The sequence below is a fragment of the Euprymna scolopes genome, chromosome 30, assembly GCF_053919585.1.
Source record: "Euprymna scolopes isolate OS-2025 chromosome 30, ASM5391958v1, whole genome shotgun sequence".
NCBI lineage: Eukaryota > Metazoa > Mollusca > Cephalopoda > Sepiida > Sepiolidae > Euprymna > Euprymna scolopes.
The window spans coordinates 82,755,873-82,777,941 of NC_136511.1; the positions used below are offsets into that span (position 1 = coordinate 82,755,873).

The 22,069-nt window shown below is 31.5% G+C and overlaps 1 protein-coding gene across 2 annotated transcripts in view; it reads left to right on the forward strand.

Moving 5' to 3' along the window:
• Positions 1-22,068, forward strand: part of LOC145254862 (cyclin-dependent kinase 10-like) — an 89,350-nt gene extending 67,282 nt beyond the window's left edge. The window contains exons 17-18 of one of the 2 annotated variants that reach the window (XM_080113722.1): positions 19,517-19,540; positions 21,370-22,068. In XM_080113722.1, coding sequence (XP_079969848.1) covers positions 19,517-19,540; positions 21,370-21,390 — 45 coding nt within the window. In that variant the 3' untranslated portion in view covers positions 21,391-22,068. The remainder of the gene's footprint in view (positions 1-19,516; positions 19,541-21,369) is intronic. The other variant, XM_080113723.1, reaches the window with a different exon arrangement.
• Position 22,069: the final 1 nt, after the last annotated feature.

Here is a 22,069-nt window from a genome sequence, read left to right on the forward strand (position 1 = left end):
ATGAATTACAAGAAAATCCAATGGAATTGCCGTGGATTGAAGGCAAATTACAATGAAATTTTGTTGCAAACCAAATTTAATCCTTTGGTTATTTATCTCCAAGAAACCTTCCTTAAGAATGAGAACAATTTGAATATAAAACACTATCAACAATATAACTACATTCATAATACAGGACTTAATAATACTGTAACCCTTTTCCCCCTCCCATCGCAAAACACAATCATATTCTGCAAGGCAGAGAACAAAAATGACAAAATCCACTATAAAACAACCAAATCAAAAGCTACGAACTAACGATTGAAAATACAAGGAGCTTGAAGAATAAAAATCTCATAAAATAACTGGATACAACATCGAATACTATTCCCAAAATAACTGGATTCGGTATTAAATAACTCACAAAGTGTTGATATGCCGTTTTTAATGGACTAAAAAGTCTAGTATATATAACATATAATCAATTTAGAACGACATTCTATATTTTAGCCATAAACACTCTATTTACAGAAAATTGTCACTTTTCATTTTAAAAATATGCATTTTTTTATGGTATAAATAATTAAAACATTTCACAATGCAGCTTCATCAATGTCTACATTCAATTGATAAAACTCCATATGCCAAAATGCACACATATAAAATAATTAATTCACACCAACTGTTATTGTCCACATTCATCCATTTTTCTCACTTTTTCCCTTTTTCTTAATTTTTACTCCTTTTCTTGATTTTTTTTTCTTTCTCTTAAGGAGTACAAATTTTAACATATTGGCATCCATCTGTCTCTTATATATAAACATTGTTAAAAATAACAGCTTTTATTTAATTATACCTTTTTTATTTTTTCGATTTTTCATAACTATCCACCCACTCCAATTTAAGACAGATCCTAGTAATACAAAAATAATACATTCTGAAAGTCATCTTTAAAAAGTTAAAAATACTCAGTCATCCACATAACTACCCAACAATCTAGAATTAACAATATAGTCAATCAAACCAATAACAATATATTAAAGTACTTGTTATAATACTACCATTTTCCATGTGACCCAAATTCTGACCCCAGAATTGAGCTTATTAAAGGTCCCCCCAAAAACTCTGGTTCCCCACTGTCTGTAAATACTGACCCTGTGTGGCTACTGAAAATAGTTTTCTTCTCCAGTTTTTCCAGCCTACTCATTCATTTGCTCCCACACCCAAAGATGTCAATTCTGACATCAGATCAAAAATGTTTGTGATACCTGTGGAACTTATAATAGTAGCATTACAAGTTGATTTTTTCTTTTTAGATAATTGTTATTTTATCAACTTGCATGAAAAGAGCTATGTAAAAGATGCTTAAACCCGTTTAAATTATGCAAATACTATCAGTAGTTCAGAAGTTATGAGAATTTTAAGTGCCAAAATTTAGGCTTTTCCGTGGACATTTTTCTTTAGAAAAAGTGGGCTAAATTACAGACCTCAACATTTCAAGAAATTCGGTAATTTCGTCACCATTTATTTATTTTTTAAGCTATTCTCATGAAACTTGGCACTCTTATGTAAAATTGTGTGCTCTTTCTTATTATGTAGTCAAATCTGATGTATCTCTTTACCATAAGCCATGAATTATAAATTCAGATATACAAATTTCAATTTTTTTAAAACTAGCGCGTGATATCATACAGTGGGTGTCTATTCATGAACAAAACTAAGTATTATAGTGGTATTTAAATATAGCTTTATTGAGAATAGGCATTTTCCTGCCTCCTCACCAAAGGAGAGCTTAATCTGGAGTGTAGCCATGGAATGCCTAAAGAGCATTCATGGCCGGTATTTACTACTCTCCTGAAAGAAAAAAAAAAAAATTGAGTAGATATGAATTAATCTCAGAAATAAATCAAAGACAATTTTTCATATAGATTTTGGATTTCTGTAAAAGATGGAAATTCCATAGTCCACCAGAACTTATGCATTTTGGGACCAGTCCAATTTTCAGTTTTGTAAATCCTCTCTATCTGGACCAAAATATTTATTTTCTGAGATGCAGCCATAAATCGTACTCTACATGAATTCTCGATGTAGCTTTCACAGTACCAGGATACAGGAATCCTGATAAGCAACAACTATATATTCACCAGTTGATTGTAATTTTTGTCATTTCTATTGTTTTACTGAAAATCCAATTATGTAAACAAAGAAATAAAACAGTAATTTTTTACCTTGTTTCCACCTTAACATTTAAAATGATTACAACTATAGGTTTTAGGGTATGCTGAAAACGAATATCGCATTTAAGTTTTCTCCAAATAAGTAGTTTTCCAGATATTAAGCAATGTCATTTCTTATGTTATCGCTGGGAGCCATCTTGGTACGTGTAAGCGCAGTCCTGAGAAACTATGCACAAACACGCATACCAAGATGTCCACCAGTAATAACATAAGAAATGACATTGCTTAATATCCGGAAAGCTACTCATTTGTGGAAAATTTAAATGCGATATTCATTTTCAGCATACCCGAAAACCTTTAAAGGTAGTCATTTTAAAGAAAAATGTTAAGGTGGAAACAAGGTAAAAATTTACAAAATGCATCACAATGAAATTTTTTATCGAACCGCCTAATTATTATTATTATGATATCCTCAGTTAAAAAAAAAACGTATTTGTTTTACAGATTCAAAAAAATGGTCTTGACAATGAGTTTAAAATAAATTCAAGTTTCACGATATTTTTTTTAATTGTTAGGTGAAAGTACAAAATAGTTAACAAAAAACACCCTTCCTTTCCCATGTTAAGAATGGGTTTCTAAATAATATTATTATTTCAGCATGGTAGTATAAGTGCACAAGTACCTTTTATTTGTTATGTATTTTTTTTTTGACCACTAAAAAACAATGTTAAGAGAAATGCATGTACTTTGTACATTTTGTTGTTTTTTAACTCTTTCAGTGCATGTGTACTAAAAACGTTAAAAAACAACAAAAACAGTATTGTTTGAAAATCAAATTTGAAAAACTTGAAAATAATTTTTTTAAATTGACAAACTCAGAATAAAAAATGACTAGTCTAATAAGACAGTTTTCTATTTTTAAGAGAATATTTTAGTAAGCTCAGCGCATGACGTGCTTAGCAACCGTTTTTCTGTAAGCGGATTTGATTTCTATAAAAGATAACATTTTAAAGAAAATTCCGTGCAATTAATAATTCTCAAATATTTACATATTATATATGAAAATAATTCTTAAACTATTATCTATATGAAAATGGATGATATATGCCGATTTATCTTATCAATTTTGAAATATTCTTTGTCAACTTTGCTCGGTAATAACTTTGCTTCCTGTGGTCGTAAAAATAAAAATCAAACACCAGTAGAGATGGACTTCTTTGTTTACATAGCCTGTAAAATTTCAGCCATATCCAATCAAATTTGACCCCGCGCATATGTATCCAAACGTAATGTATGAAATGAAAACATTGAAAAAAGTGTTTCCCTTTTTGTTGTCATTTTTTTTTACCAATTTTTCATTTTTAACTGGAGCATAAAAACATTGAACATATAAAAGAAAAATAAATTAACATCATTGGAATGCTTATTCTATTCTCTTTTTTCATCAATGTAATTCTTTTAAAAATTGACCAACAAATAAAAAAGATATGACTTGTTGAAGCACATTAGGTATGTAATATTGCCGATGTCATCGAAAATACAGCATACGCTTGTAATGCTAATAATAGTGTTTTTGATTTTCACAAAAAAAAAGATACTAAGATATTTCCATTATCCTGGTTATTCCAAACAGTAAGTCCGTCTTTACTGATTTGTATTTGTGATTGTTTGGGAAAATATATTGATATACGAAGATGAAAGAAAAAAACCTCTACAAGACCTCTTTTTGTTTATATGTCACACCCGGTTGCTTTCTTATACTCTGCCATAGTTATTTACCAGCAATGCTTCAAGCAAACTACCTTTCCCTTTTATACTAAGAAAAATCGAAAAAATAAAAACAATAAAACAAGGTATAATTTTATTTGTTGCTTAAATATACACACACACACACACATAAATAAATAAAATGAAATTTAAGACAAGATAAATAAATATAGGTGTATATGAATTAATGTGTCAGATCAATAAGGAGAGACATCAATAGAAAGAAGGGTTATTAACACTCTTTATACCTAGGCATTTCGAAGCCTACTGCTTCTCATCAGAAGAGAAGGTAGCTAAATTACCAATATAAGGAAATGCAATGTCTAATATAGGATACATTAGGATGGAAATGTACAATAAACTTAAAAATAAAACGTAGAGGGAAGATAGATAAAGTATAAAACATAAGGATGAAACAAAAAACAAAAAATGTATGAAGATAGAATGACTGTTATATAAGTAGGGAATTATTTTGAGACTAGAGGAGGCAACAGGGTAAGTAATGTGGATGCATTATTTATTTTTGTTGTAAATTTTACTGTTTAAGGGATTGCTAATGTCCCCAAAGAATGAAAAAACATTAAAATTTAAATGTTACATTTATTGCTTATATTCTTATTTAAATTGTGTATTTTAATGCATATAGATTTTGTATTTAATATTATAGAGCCAATATTTTATTAATTATTTTATTTTTTATTTTTTTTTACACGGTGATCACCACTTATCAAGGCCCGGAAGCCACTCAGGGATAAGGGTTATTGCAAGTACAGTACGTTAATGTGGAGATTTGATGAAGTGTTTACTTAAGGGGGCGGTTCATCAGGAATTTGTTAATGTTGGACTTGAAGACATCTAAGTTGTAGTCAGGTGGGAAGCAGGCAGATGGAACAGAGTTCCACAGGCGTGCAGTTCTAAGAAAGAAGCTTTGTTCATGGAATCCACGTTTTGATTTAGGCACAGATAAAGAGTAGGGGAAATTTTTCACAGTGGATTCAGCTAGACGGGTGTTTTTCGTGAAAGATTGGCGAGGGGGGACCAGAGATTGGAGTTCAGACGAGCACCTGCCATGGAAATAACGATAAAAAAAGGATAGGCTCGCAATGTCTCTTCTGTGGGAGAGAGGTTGCAGGGTAGAGAAAAGGGCATCCCCCACTAAGCCACGAAGTCTATTTTGTACTCTGTCAAGGCAGGATAGACTGTTTTTAGCAGCTCCTGCCCAGATATGGCAGCAGTATTCTATCCTTGGACGTACTTGGCTTTTATATAGATAGAGAATTGCATCAGTAGTGAGATATCTTCTGGAGCGGTAGAAGGATCCCACCATCTTTCCAGCGACCTTGGCAACAGACTTGATGTACGCGTTCCATTTCAGATCATGAGTAAATGTCAAACCCAGAAGCTTGTCAAAACACGGGACTTCTCTTAGACGAGAGCCATCCATTTCAATTGATGCCAGATGGGGATCAGAGCATTGATGATGTAAAGATAGGAGTTTGGTTTTAGATGCATTAAAGGTAACCAGCCACCTCTTCCCCCACTGAACCACGCCCTCGAGATCAGAGAGAACTTTGTCATTTACAGCCTTTGATGTGTTGCCATAGATGGTCGTGTCATCAGCATAGATGTCAACGAATGATTTAAGTATGTGTTTAGGGAGGTCATTGATGTAGATCAGGAAGAGAGTTGGGCCCAGGATTGACCCTTGAGGGACTCCAGCATTAATACTGCAGGCCTCTGATTTTTGTCCATCGACCACTACTCTTATTATATTGTACTCAATTGCAAAGATTAAAAAATATGATTTGGGTGCCATCGACTAGAATCCAAACCATGACCTGTAACTCTCCAGTGTTATCCATTATCATCTGAGCTAAATACATATAAATATCCAAACCTTAAAATTTAAAGTTGTTAAGCATATAAGTGTATATTTGTGCATGTCTAGAAATAACACTTATATCTGCCAAGTTCCATTTCATTATTCAATTTTAACCCATAGCAGCTATTTTTACTTGCTAAAAAACAAATCAAATTTGTTCTGCTTGTCCAAATTCCAAATCAAGTTTCAAGTCTATAGACTAAAAATTGACAGAGTAATTTGATAGAGACCGTTCCTCAGACAGACAGAAAAGGTAATTTATAAATATATATGTAAGGCTGTTGTTAGCAATGCAGAATACTGGGATGGTGAAATGATATATAAACAGAAACAGATAAACGAAGGTTGCATTTAAATTATATATCTTTGTACATCTATTTATTTTTCAAAATCTTTCCCATATATAAATCAGTAAATATGGACTTACTGTAAAATATAACCTGGAAGGTAAAATGTTTTTGATAATTATGAGAGATACCTCTCTTTTTCAAAATGAAAACAAACCAAAAGTATGCCATGAAGTGGAACATGGAATACAGATTCAGAACAGCTGATATGAAGATAATAACAGAGGAGAAGTGAATTAAAATTATTTCTTTCTATATTTTGTTAATGTGAATATTAATATTATTTCTATTATTTTTTTTATATATGTTCCTGTTTTGAAATTGAAACCTATGCGTAACAACAAACGATTTTGTTTACACGTCATGTCACTTCACGGCATCGTAAATTGCTAACAGCTTTCTTAGAGATGATGTTCCAAGACAAAACCTCTGTCAATTATTGTCAATAATTATTGTTAATAATTATTGACAATTTTATTAAAATGAACATCATTTTCCGAAACGATCGTACACTCAAGTTGATTTTGTTCATTTTTCCTTTTGAAACTGATTTATAATTCACAATTATTAATTTCTTTTACTCAATATCAATATAGTTCTAGGATACATATACCTATTGAGCTTATTATATATCTACAGTACTATATGCACTGTTCTTTTTAAGACCAGGGAGCTCTTTGTTTTAGTTTCGATTCTAGCTGATAGCACTCAAGACATTTTTTTTTTTTAACTTTTGAAATCACTACTATATATTGGGTTGCAAGCCTATCTTTGTTTTATCGTTATTTCCATGACAGGTGCTCGTCTGAACTCCAATCTCTGGTCTCCCCTCGCCAATCTTTTACGAAAAACACCCATCTAGCTGAATCCACTGTCAAAAACTTTCCCCACTTTTTATCTATGCCTAAATCAAAACGTAGATTCCATGAACAAAGCTTCTTTCTTAGAACTGCACGCCTGTGGAACTCTGTTCCGTCTGCCTGCTTCCCACCTGACTACAACCTAGATGTCTTCAAGTCCAACGTAAACAAATTCCTGATGAACCGCCCCCTTAAGTAGACACTTTATTAAATCTCCACACTAACGTACTGTACTTACAATAATCCTTATCCCTTAGTGGCTTCCGGGCCTTGATAAATGGTGACCACCTTGTAAAAAAAAATATATATATATAATAATTGATAGAGAATTGGCTTTATAATAATAAATTAAAAATTTTTTTTTTTTTTTTTTTTTTTTTTTTTTAAGGAAAAAAAAATAAAAAGTTATAAACATCAGTGACCCCCCCTTGCTTGTACACGTCCATTTCCTTTCCGGATCCCTGCTCCGAACTTATGCTCGTGATCCATCATCTCATCTGAAGATGAGGGGCTCTTATGCCTTACACAACAATTTATCAGTCTATACTATTGTCTATAAACTGATATCATCAACAATTAGATAAGCTGTTTTTAAATTTCCCCTCTTGACAAAATTGCAAACCGGAATGCAAACGGATTTTCCTTTGCGTTAGAGGATTGAACTGAAGCAGTATACTTAATATGTACAATACGTGCGTACTAAACTAAACCACCTTTGTTACCTATATACAATCGCCTATACTGAATCCTCATCGGCTCAAAGCTCTCTGTATCCCCAGACTCTTAATTTCTCAAATCTTATATCACCAAGACATCCTTCTTAATTGATACAAGAATCCTCCTGAGCAGTTCAACATCCAGTGATCATATATCCAATCCTCATGAAACTGCTTATATCACCCTGAATATTACCTTAAATCTTTATTCTATCCCTAAGCAAAGTAGAACACCTAATAACACTCTAGTCAACTACTTTTAAAATTAGAAAAACCCAGTTTCAATATTAGAAGTACATCGTCCCTCACCTTGACTACGGACTTTTGCAATAAGTCATGAAACTATTGTACCTAAAATTCCTCTCCAAACTACAAAATACTGCTGCTTGTATACTAAGCAAGTACCTCCTATAGATACTTTACCTCCAAGATGACTGCCTTGTCTGTTTTGCATGACAAACCTTATTATTTTTTACTTAAATTCTCTTTCTCCTGATCACTAACAAATCAAATCTGCTCTACTTCCTAAGTTGACACTAAACAAATCCGTCTCACGTAACTTAGATGGGTCCTTGCTCTCCGCCCTTGACCTTAACAAACTCGCAAATCGATACCCATTAACACCTAAAATTTCCTAGGCATGCTCCCGATTATAACTCCCAACCCATAACCAAGCTTCTAAGTAAATACTTACTAGCCTTAGTCCAATACATTGACTTAAAGTAATCTATAATGAACAGTAACCGTTAATATCTCTTTATTAAGAGATAGTATTGCAATAATTATTACACAAACTAAACCGGTACTCATTGAAATAAAAACTTCCGGATATTAAGAGAAAGGCGAAGTCATTCTCCTTAGTTGTAGTCTAAAGGCAACTTACTCAAATTGTCTAAAATTCCATGCATTCGTATACAATACTACTTATCCATCCATCTATACTTTTACTATACTTACAGAATATGCAATAACCTATATCTATCAGGTATAACTGTACTCCATATCAAATGTTCTCTTGTCTCTATACTGAACATATCTAATCTTTCAGTCTTACTAAATGTCCGGTTTGGGCACCAAATCAGAATTTCTAATAGAAAGTAGATCATACTCTAGCACTTTATCCTAATTCCTAAACCTACTAAACCATATCTAACCATACATTCCTAAACCTACTAAACCATATCTAACCATACATTGCTAAACTTACAAAACTATATCTAACCATACATCAACTCGACTCTCTCGATCCAATACTGTAGCAAATTTAACTGCTTCCACTGCATGAATTTTTACGTATGCCCTCTCTCAGTATAAATGAAAATGGACAGCATAATAATGCCCTTTTTAAACCACACTTGAGGAGTGAAAATCTTCTGTAGAAGCTAACCTAAATGCCCGATTTTCCAGGAGATATTAACCTAAATAACCAATAAATATTAACTACCCATGCGGGGTCGCAGAAATACCTGGATTAGGACCCAGGCGCGGGGCGAACCCCCTCGGAGCTGATGGACCCGTAGGTCTTCCCAGGCCATCCGTCTAGGAGAAGGAAAACTCTGAAACTAAACCTAGGGGAGGGAGGCCTCTTCAGTCCTGGACGACAACCTTCCTAGAGCTGGTGACTCAAACAAATCACCGGTTGGCAAACCTAAACTGCTTAAGGAGGAGATAGACTCTGTCTATCGCTCGGCTTTCATACTCCTTCTTTGCCTATTGGCCAGGCGTAGAGGTACTATCACAGGGACTCGCTTGAATCACCCAGTGGTTGACCTTGTTTCCTGACTAGGGTAATGAACGCCGCTTTTCCCCACTCCTGCCACATCCCATCCCCCTAAACTGGACACAGTGGGGTGCTTCAGTGCCATATATGTCAGTGCAGTTGGACTGGGCTGGCTTTGCCTAATGGATTGAGGGTACCGGATTGACAGTTCCTGGCTGCTGTTTCCGACTGATAGTACAGGAGCCCTAACTCTTTGGTAGCGCTTAGAGCGGCTGCTCCATCAACAGTTGTAAAATATCGGGATGTTTGTAGTGCCATGTCGCGCATGGAAAGGGACCCTGCACTCATCCCCGGTGGGCTTTCCCGAGGCCACAATCCTGTGGGTGAGGACAGCTGATGGTCTACTTGTATTGCATGTCTGGTATTCTGCACAACTACTTGTCCAGCACCCCCTCACTCATCCACCCTAACTGAAACTTTTAAATAAAATAAAATGAAATGACAGCTCAAGCAAAAGTTACGTTTAAACCAGGACCAAACTCAAAGAAAACCAACCTGCCTCCTCCCTTGAGGCTTGCATTTACTAATATCCGCGGGCTTAGAACTAACTTAGATGATGTTGAGTCATTTCTCCTTGTAAACACCCCGGATATCTTAGCATTAAGTGAAACTAACCTTCACTCCTCCATACCCTCTAACCACTTTAACATGCCTGGTTATCTCCCACTCTACCGTAAGGACTCGGACAGACATATGCATGGACTTGGAGTCTATATTCGAAACACCCTCCCCCTAACTAGAGAAATAAAACTAGAATCAGAGGGCCAGGCCTTTATGTGCTTCAGACTAAATATGCAACACAATATTAGCTACTTATATTTTCTCTACCGCTCTCCCTCAAACCAAGACTGTACCCTAATAAACAAAGTCTCAGACAGCATAGATATAGCACTCTCCCTCGATACTAGCGCACAAATACATGTATTTGGTGACTTCAATGTCCACCACAGTAACTGGCTAGGATTCTCAAATCACACAGACGTAGCTGGTAGCGCCACATATAGCTTCTCTATATCTCATTCCCTATCTCAGATGGTTACATTTCCGACACGTTTCCCAGACCAGCACGATCAACATGCCTCACTTCTAGATCTCTTTCTGACAACAGTTCCCAATGACTGTACAACAAATGCCCATAGCCCACTTGGGAATGCTGATCACGCTGTGATAATGGTAGAAATCAGCCTAAATTCTCGCCCTAAAACTGAAGACCCACTACTCAAAACAACGAGGTATTACAAAAAGGCTGATTGGGAAGCCATCAGGGAGCTCATCAGAGATGCCCCATGGCAAAATATCTTTACTCTTCCAGCGGAACAGTGTGCAAATGAGACAACTGAATGGTTCAAAACTGCTATTGAAGCACATGTTCCCGCACGGAAATACTATAGCAAGCCCCACTCCCCCCAATGGTTTACTTCTGCTTGTGCAGCTGCCATTTGTCAAAGGCAGCATGCGTTCCGCAGATTCAACCGACATAAGTCCAGCTCAAATAAACAGAAGTTTATAGAAGCTAGAAATAATTGTAAGAGAGTGATAGACACAGCTAAGTCAGATTACTCTGAAACCACCAGAAAGCGCATCGAAGCACAGAAATTAGGAACCCGGGATTTTTGGAAAATCTACAACAGCGTAGTTAATAATGGACAGTCAATTATTCCCCCACTAACAAACAATCATGAGGTTGCTTGCACGGCAACTGACAAGGCTAATCTGCTTGCCAGTCGGTTTGCCTCAAACTCCACACTGAACTCGGTACACCACTCACTCCCTGATTTTCCTCTGCGAACAGACGCCACACTTGACGACTTGAAAATCACCCCTTCTCAGGTACATGCTATTATAAAAAACCTAGACACCTCTAAAGCATGTGGACCAGATCTCATCCCGGCTGTGCTATTAAAAAAATGCTCTGCCGAGGTTGCTCCAGTTCTGTCCAAACTTTACAATAAATGCCTTAACGAATCTTGTTTTCCCGACTGCTGGAAAACCGCCTCTGTGGTACCAGTCTTCAAGAATTCTGGTGAAAGAACTGACCCACTAAATTATCGCCCCATTAGCCTCCTCCCGCTTTTCGCCAAAATATTTGAGTCCTTAGTTAATAAAGCCCTAGTCCAGCACCTAACAGCTGCTAAACTCTTGACTGACAAACAATATGGATTCAGGCAAGCCCGTTCAACAGCAGATATCTTAACTGTAGTTTCTGAACGTATATACCGTTCATTGGATAAAACAGGGGAGGGTAGAGCGGTGGCCCTTGATATATCTAAGGCTTTTGACAGGGTATGGCACGATGGTCTTCTAAGGAAAATTAGATCATATGGAATCACTGGAAGAATTCATAACGTAATTAAATCCTTCTTAAGTAATAGAAAAATCAAAGTTGTCCTCGACGGACGTACATCCAAACAATATGACATAAATGCGGGAGTGCCTCAGGGGTCTATCCTTGGACCTCTATTGTTCCTGATATTCATAAACGACCTCCCTGATAATATTGTTTCGGAGATGGGTATATTTGCCGATGACACCACTCTCTATAACAGATATGAGGGGAAAACAAATGAACACATATCCAAGAAAATGGCAGAAACACTAGAGGATGACCTCCAATCCGTAGTGGAATGGGGACAAAAATGGTTGGTCTCATTCAATGCTGCTAAGACTAAGCTTGTTTCCTTCAATAACTACAAGAAACCTTCTCTACCACCAATAGCAATGGCCAAGAACACATTGCCTGAAAGTACTTCTTTTAAACTCCTCGGCCTAACGTTTACAGGGAATATGAACTGGAATAGATACATTGAGAGCATTGCCAAGGCTGCTGCAAGGAAGGTTGGCTCCCTCTACCGTGCTAGAAAACTACTTACGCCTGCCAGTATCCTATACCTCTATAAGGCAACCATTCGCCCATGTATGGAGTACTGTTGTCACATCTGGGCTGGTGCATCTGCTGCTTGTCTCTCGCTCCTGGACAGGGTTCAAAAAAGAGTCGCAAACCTGATAGGTCCTGAACTGTCATCTGGGCTTCAACCTCTGTCCCATCGACGAGATGTTGCATCCCTCTGCCTGTTCTACAAATACTTTAATGGTGAATGCTCTGATGAACTGCAAACACTTGTACCTCCCCGACGTAACTACCCCCGACAAACCCGACAAGCTACTAAGTCTCATCCCTTTACAGTGGAGATCCCTAGGTGCAAGAAAGCCTTTTACTCCAATAGTTTCTTCCCCAGAACTGCGGGTCTTTGGAACTCCCTTCCGGGATTCTGCTTTCCCAACTGCAATGATATGCAGAAGTTCAAGTGTAATGTTAACAAACATCTTTCTACTCTTCTCCCTTCATAATGACCCCGCTAATTAATTCCCTAATAGTAGCCCCCTGCTTCAAAGTGGCACTGTGCCTTGTTTGGGGTGAAAATTGAATAAAAAAAAAAAAAAAAAAAAAAAAAAAAAAAAAGTCTTTAAGTCTTATGGCACCGTTCGATGCAGTTAGAAATTAATATGGATTAACAGGGATTAATCACGACCATACCACTTGTACTCTAGAAGTTTGGCATAAAACATTAATTTTACATCAACCGGTTGCTACTATAACTTGTTTTTAACGGGTTAAAAAGTTTAGTATGTTTATATATCCATACTAGCAGTCCATTTGGTATTGCATGGTCGTAAAGTACGCTTAAATATGATATTTTAATTCATGCAGATTTTGTATTTATTATTATCACGGCATCGTAAATTGCTAACAGCTTTCTTGTGCACTTATATATTAAATATGAAATGAAGATTTCGTATTTATTATTATAGAGCCAATTCTCTATCAATTATTATATTGTACCCAATATATAGGAGTGATTTCAAAAGTTCCCCCAAAAATATGACTTGTGTACTAGAATTGAAACCAAAACATATGGTTCTCCAACCTTATCTATTACTGTTTGACTTAAATCCATCATCATACAAAATCTACAAAAAAAATGTTGTTTAACCTATAAATGTATATTTATGCATGTGTACAAGAGCAATTTAAGTTGATTTATGCTTGCCAAGTTCTAATTTTATTGTTCAATTTTGACCCCTTACCATCTATTTTTACTGACTAAAAATTGACAGAGGGATATGGTAGAGACTGTTTCTCATACAGACAGACAAGGTCACTTATATATAGTGTCTTTGAAATCTCATGTGAAACAGGTTATATTCAGTTCATATATTTCAGTATGCTTTATAACTGCAGTTATAAATCCAAAGAAAAATGATTTTACACCAGAGAAAATATTATAAATAAAAATAAGTTAAAGGAGGCATAAAAAAGAAAAGAACATGAGTTTGTTTTCTTTTTTTTTTTATATTTCACATTAATTACACATTGTGACTTTTTTCTATAAATGTTAAAAGATTTTTCTTTTTCTCTTGCCTTTCACTTATCTGAAATTATAAATTTTATTTGAATAAAATAAAATATGCATCAAGTGCGCTTGAAAGCCAAATCATGACGTAATATTACGAAAAAAAAAAATCTTACTTGTTTGAAATTTATAATTTAAATAGATTTCGGAGCCAGACTCCATCCTCAGTATGTTTTGTTTCTTTCTTTTTTCTCTTTTTTTTCTTGCCATGTTATAAAGTTGGAGAAAGAAAAGTCTGTTTGTAAAGAGCCGTGCGTTGTATCTCAGCGGTTGTATTTTGAAATGTTGAAACTGGGCGTTGGCAACGCAAGATTAACGTCAAGGGTGTAAGTTCCATTATAAAACGTTGATTTCATTTGAATAAAATATGCATCAAGTGCACTTGAAAGCCAAATCACAGCGTAATATTAGGAAGATAAAAAAAATTTTTTTTCTTGTTTGAAATTTATAATTTAAATATATAGAACAAAAAGAAACAAAACAACATACTGAGGATGGAGTTTGACTCCGAAATATATTTAAATTATAAATTTCAAACAAGTAAAATATTTACTTATTTTCATAATATTGTGTTGTTATTTGGCTTTCAAGTGCACCTGATGCATATTTTATTTTATTAAAAATAATTTTAATTACTTTTTAATTGATGTAACCAAAATGTAAATAAATACAAAGGATACTTTCAGTAGGGATTCAATACGTTTATTTTTTTTTATCAAGTCAATAACTAATTTGGCGAGAAAGAAGAATAAAATACTGAGGATGGAGTTTGACTCCGAAATATATTTAAATTATAAATTTCAAACAAGTAAAATATATATTTTTTCCCTAATATTATATTGTGATTTGGCTTTCAAGCACACTTGATGCATATTTTATTCAAATTAAATTAATGTTTCTATAATGGAACTCACACCCTTGACATAAATTTTATTTGTTTTTTAATTTTTTTAAAATGCAAATCACTCCAGAAAAGCATGAAGACACTTCATATAGAGAGCTAAAAAAAAAAATTCAAGGTTAAAAAAAACTAGCCGACAATAAGTATTCGATGGATAAATTCTAATCCAGAAAATGACAATTGTTTCCCCTTTGTCATAAACATCACTCCTAGACTGTGCCATCTAAAGGACAAATTATGGAAAGTGAGAGTTATGAAGCTACAGAAAGTAAACCCAGGTCTCTTTCTACTCTTGTTCTGTTTGATATAGTCTACATTCTGTTCGACACCCATATCAACCAATATATTGACTTTTATATTAACTAGCAAAAAATGTTTCATGGCGTAATAATATTCAATGACTCGAGACTTGTATATTGTTTAAAGATTATGACATACTGAGCATATTGGTGTTGAAATCAGTTTGATTATTGCATATGTGATGGAAAAATAAAAAAAAGTTTAAATTCGTGGATAGGCCAGCACGTTGGCATGTTTCCAATATGGTTGCCTGTTTTGCTTGTCAATACTCGTCAATATAAAAGTCTAATCTTTTGCCAAAAGTAAACTCAAGGTTCAATTTCTACTCTCCTCAAACTGGGTATGACCTTACATTGAAAATGATCTTTATTGAAACACAGGAACCAAACAAAGTCTACTTCATATAAAAAAATAAATTCCAATTATTTTTTATATTATACTGTTGAATATTTGCCCAATTTTGTGAAATATAAATAATGATAATATTATTTAACATTACTTTTTATCATTATAAATATAATCTATATATCTATAAAAGTGAGAATGTGTATGTATGAGGACAACTGTTAACCTATATACTCAACAAATCTTTGATCTACAGACTTGAAATTTGGGTATTCAGACACGTAAAAAATTTTTTAATTGTTTTTATCCAGAAAAAAGTGTTGCTGAGGGGTAAAAATTAAAAAATTGGTACTTGGGGATCATCAGATTTTTATCTGTTTGTCAACTGTTTCATGACTGCGCATGCATAAATCCTTTATATGACAGTTTCCTTATGTTAAGAACACATAGGCTTGAAAACACCTTTTAAAGATCCTGGCAAGCTGGCCTAATGGTTATCATACTTTACTCATTGTCTTTAGGTTTTGGTTTCGATCTCAGCTCGAGTATTTTTTTTACTTACAAAAGTGAACTGTTTAGAAAAGAAAAAATAATACTCGCACATGTCTAAGTTTCTTTCTGTTTTTATTTCATTTGATTTTAAAGGAATTTAACGTTACGTTTAATTGTAGGCAAACAGGCTACATCTGTTATAAATATATTAATAATAAATAATAATTATAATAATAATAATAATAGATTTATAATAAATAAATAAATGTAAAAATCTAATAAATAAATTTGTAAATTGTATAAATGTATACACATCCAATATGTTAAACACGCTATAAATATTGTTATTAAATGAAAGTCATAAAAAATAAATAATTGTATAAATTGTATAAATAAATAAATGTATAATAATATACAAAATAAATGTATAATAATATACAAAATAATATATATATAAAATAATAATAATAAATATATAAAATAATAAAATATAATTAATTAATTAATTAATTATAATTATAAATATAATAGCATAAATAAAATATTTTCCAATCATTATTTATATCATACAGCAGAGTATTTGCTCAGTTTTCTAAAATACTAGCAGAGACGCCCGGTCTTGCCTGGTCGTAAAATATGCTTAAAATAATATTTTAATTTATGCAAATTTCATATATATTATTATAGTATCAATTCTCTATCGATTATTATATTGTACCCAATATGTAGTAGTGATTTCAAAAGTGAAAAAAAACTATGACTTGAGTGCCATCAGTTAGTATCGAAACCAAAACCAAAACTTATGAAGAATTCTTGGTAAAATTATTTATTACAAGATTCAAGCAAGCAAGCAAGCCCGGATGGTCCACAGAGTTTTATAATTATTAAGGTATGTGACTTGGGTGTCATCAGCTAGAATCGAAACTGAAACATCACCAGCCTTATATATATATATATATATATATATATATATATATATATATATATATATATATATATATATTTATATATATATATATATATTTGTATATATATATTTATATATATATATATATATATTTGTATATATATATATATATATATATATATATTTGTATATATATATATATATATATATATATATTTGTATATATATATATATATATATATATATATTTGTATATATATATATATATATATTTGTGTATATATATATATATATATATATATATTTGTGTATATATATATATATATATATATATATTTGTATATATATATATATATATATATATATATATATATATATTTGTATATATATATATATATATATATATATATATTTGTATATATATATATATATATATTTGTATATATATATATATATATATATTTGTATATATATATATATATATATATATATATATATTTGTATATATATATATATATATTTGTATATATATATATATATATATATTTGTATATATATATATATATATATATATATATATATTTGTATATATATATATATATATATTTGTATATATATATATATTTGTATATATATATATATATATATATATTTGTATATATATATATATTTGTATATATATATTTATATATATATATATATATATATATATTTGTATATATATATATATATATATATTTGTATATATACATATATATATATATATTTGTATATATACATATATATATATATATATTTGTATATATACATATATATATATATATATATTTGTATATATACATATATATATATATATATTTGTATATATATATATATATATATATATTTGTATATATACATATATATATATATATTTGTATATATACATATATATATATATATTTGTATATATACATATATATATATATATATTTGTATATATACATATATATATATATATATTTGTATATATACATATATATATATATATATTTGTATATATACATATATATATATATATATTTGTATATATACATATATATATATATATTTGTATATATACATATATATATATATTTGTATATATACATATATATATATATTTGTATATATATATATACATATATATATATATATTTCAGAGGAAACATAATTAAATTTAAATCAAAAAGATCAAGGAAACAAAAAAACGGGCAAGGGGAATTGTTAAAATTTCCTTAAGGCCTTATCGTCTGACCCTCTAAGAGGAAACGTCAGAATGATAAATTAAAAGCTAAGAATCGAATGAGGAAAGAGGGAAATTGGTTTCAGTTGGAAAACCAGTGAGAGAAAAAAAAAATATATATATATATAATTCTCACTGTTCAGGTGATTTTAAATTCAGTAAATATTTCCAACTGATGTTTCAAAATCTTTTGTCTACACAGGCTAGGTCGAGAGTTATTAATGACTAACGCCTCACTGATATTGAGATGATAGTTCGACCTAGCGCTATATAAAACAGAAAACCAACCATCGGAATATTGGTCAGTACATCTATTTATACTAATCAGGTGATTACCGATGGCGGACTCATCATTTTTTTTTTTTTTTTTCTCTCACTGGTTTTCCAACTGAAACCAATTTCCCTCTTTCCTCATTCGATTCTTAGCTTTTAATTTATCATTCTGACGTTTCCTCTTAGAGGGTCAGACGATAAGGCCTTAAGGAAATTTTAACAATTCCACCTGCCCATTTTTTTGTTTCCTTGATCTTTTTGATTTAAATTTAATTATGTTTCCTCTGAAATTTCTCCTTCCATTTTGCTGTACCAAGAATTTACTTATATATGTATATATATATATATATATATATATATATATATATATATTTGTGTTAGCGATACTTATTGAATGATTGCAATTATTTATACGAAAGTGCATTTTTACCTAAATGCGAGTTGGGAATAATTTTCCCTTTGACTAATTTAGTACCTCCTAAATGGGGAGCGGCATATATATTATTTTTAAAATATAATTATCCACTGACACATGTTTCACACACTTGCTTTTTTGTGCTGTTGTTTATTCATTTTACTGTTTTTTGTTTATTTTATGCTGTTGTTTATTCATTTTACTGTTTATGTGTGGCAAATTAAAGCACAACAAATTAAGACTCCTACTATTTTCTTTTGCTAAAAATCTTTGTGAAAAATAAACATTTTTTTTTTCAGACTTAATGAAAATATTAAAAAAAAAATAGGAATGAAACATAAAACAAAAAATGTTCCCTTAATTTAAAAGAAAAAATATATTTGTTTACTGTTTTAAAATTCTAAGTATTTAAACAATTTTTTTAAAGTAAATGTTTTTTTTTCATAGTAAATGTCTTTTTTTCCATAGTAAATATCTTTTTTTCCATAGTAAATGTTTTTTTTTCATAGTAAATGTTTACCATAAAAATGACAATGAAAAGTAAATGTATAAAAAAAAAAATTTAATTCCTAAAATCTCGGCCTGTCAATCTGTAATAAAAAATTATTTTCTACAAAGATTTTTGGTCCCTCCTTCCCCCAAATAGCATGCCATTCTGTCATCATTAAAATTGATTGCTTCTTGTTGTTCTTGACCTAGGCACGGCCAAAACGGAAGGAGAGAGTAAGTATTTTTTTTGATGGAATCTCTCTTTAAAAATCTACCAAAAATCAAGTAATTATCCAATCAATACGAAAATTTCACCAATTATTAAGTGAAAAATGAACTTTATAATGGTTCCTTTTTTTTCATAATCGATATTTGTATATATATATTTTTGCCTACAAAACCTCATTTCTTTAATTGTGGGTACGAATATGCTTAAAATAACTTATCCGAAACTGAACAAAATATATTGTATTGTTGGGAAGGTGAGGATTGTAGATAAAAAAAAAACTGCGCACGTATCAGATTTTAAGATTGAAAATTTGAATTTTGAATGTGTTTTATTTTTCATCTTTTGTGTTTTGAAGTGTGAAATTCATTGAATATGTTACTAATAATTATTATCTTTCAGATTAGCAAAAAAAAAAAAATGATATATTTTCATTATTTTTATGAAAAACACTACTTTTAAATCTTTGAAAAATAAATTAATAATTTTCTTGTAGTGATCTCGATGTTGCTAATACACCATTAAATAGGAAATGCTTTGAAAAATCGATACTAAAAAAATAAAAATACTGATAAATAATTGCACATTTTGCTAAAAATACGATAATTTCTTTCTGCAATTTGTTGTTACTCACATAATACTAGATGCAGGAGTTGTCTCAAACATGTACAGCACCTAGCATTTCCAAAATGGTCACCCATTTGGTACTAGCCAGTCTCATCATTGCTTAACTTCGGGGGTTATATAGGCAGCATATATATATATATATATATATATATATATTGCTTATGAAAAAAGAATCAAACCTTTCACTTAATCGTCAAATCAAACGTTAAAAATGCATGGAAATTAACATGATTAAATGAAGTTTATTTAGTCCTATCAAGGCTACTGTAGTTTATTCTAAACTATCATTAATTTATTTATTTATTTATTTTTTTTAAATTTCACTATGCAAAATCTATACAGCGAGTTAAAAAATTGAAATTATTTGAAATTCAGGTACTTATTCTAGAAGTGAAAGCCATGTTTAGTTTCAGAACAGTTTCAGATGGTTCGTTGTTCTAAACAAGTTTTGAGAGGTGACTGGTTTGCGGTAGACAGTTCCACAGAGCAAAATATTCTTACCGTGTCGAGACGGAAAAGACGTGAAATTGCTACAGAAAAGGTTTAATATTTATGGAGCAATTCTGGTTTCTGATTGGTTGGTAGCAGAATGTGAATTAATTTGATTCGTCAGTTCCTAGCAGCATCGTTTATAAATAGAATCGTCCGACTGTGTGGGATCATACCCCATTATACGTCCAAAATATTGCAACACTTATGTTATAATATTTTTGCATGTTCTTATAGCAAATCATCCTAAATCTTATTTTAAAAAAAAAGTTAATTGGTTCGAAAACCTTTAAAAAAATTAAAAATATTTAAATATTTTATCTATCGAGACAAAAATGGCAGTGAATGGTGTTTTTTTTGTTTTTTTTTAATTAAAAAATTTTATTAAAAATAGTAGAAAATGTTTAATATTATTCTGCTTTTCATTTGATAAAATTCTGGTTTTTATCTTTCTGGAAAAAAAACAAACTTGCTCAAGAATAATGGATTTTAATGGATTTTAATTCGTTTTTAAAAAAACTTTTTTTTTCCATTTTTTTTGCCTGTGCCTATCTTGACTTAAGAATCCTAGGTTGCACGAATGATGTGCTTAAATATCACACAAGTACAGGATCAGCAGAAGCTACTTGTCATGCCTTAATTTGTCATACATAATTAGTAAGATCCTGTTGTTCTATTCCAAAATAATTAATATTCATCTTTTTTTTCTTTTCTTTTCTAGAACAAAAAACGAAAACACTGAAATGCAAATGACCGGCAAATATGCAGCAGATTTTTTTTTTTTTTTTTTTTTTGTCTGGAAAAATGAAGCCAGGGCATTCCATGAGATTTACTTTGTTATTTTCGACTCATCTTTGAGGTTGAAAAATCAAAACGAGGCAAGCTGATTTTGATTGGCTCTCTCTTTTTTTTTTTCTCTCACTTCATCAGAAGACAATTTGAAAGACAAAAATAATAAAGAGAAATCGAAAAGGGAGAAAATAGTGTGAGAGATTTTCTTTGGAAAGTTTGAAACAATTGAATCTAAAAGAATTGGTGGCATGAAAATCAAAATAACTTTCCATGTTTCATAAAGAGTAAACGTAAATGTTTGAGAACAATATTAAGAATTGCCAGATGATATAATGGTGTAAATGTCAAGACTTATTAACTGATACATATGCTACTTCTTGACAGGAAGTTTGCCATCTCTTCAGGTTGTTGTTGGGCGTCCATGTGTCTGTAGATGACTCTACCGCCCAGCTACACTCTTGCATAATCATTCACAGATGTGGCGGGAGAGAACTTGCCAGTATTTACTGGTTCTTGTAGAGCGACTATATTATACACCTTTGATTGTCGTGTCAAACCGCTTGCAGATTTATATACCAATCGACATGTATTAAAACAATCCTTGTGTGGTCAGCACATCTACATAAAAT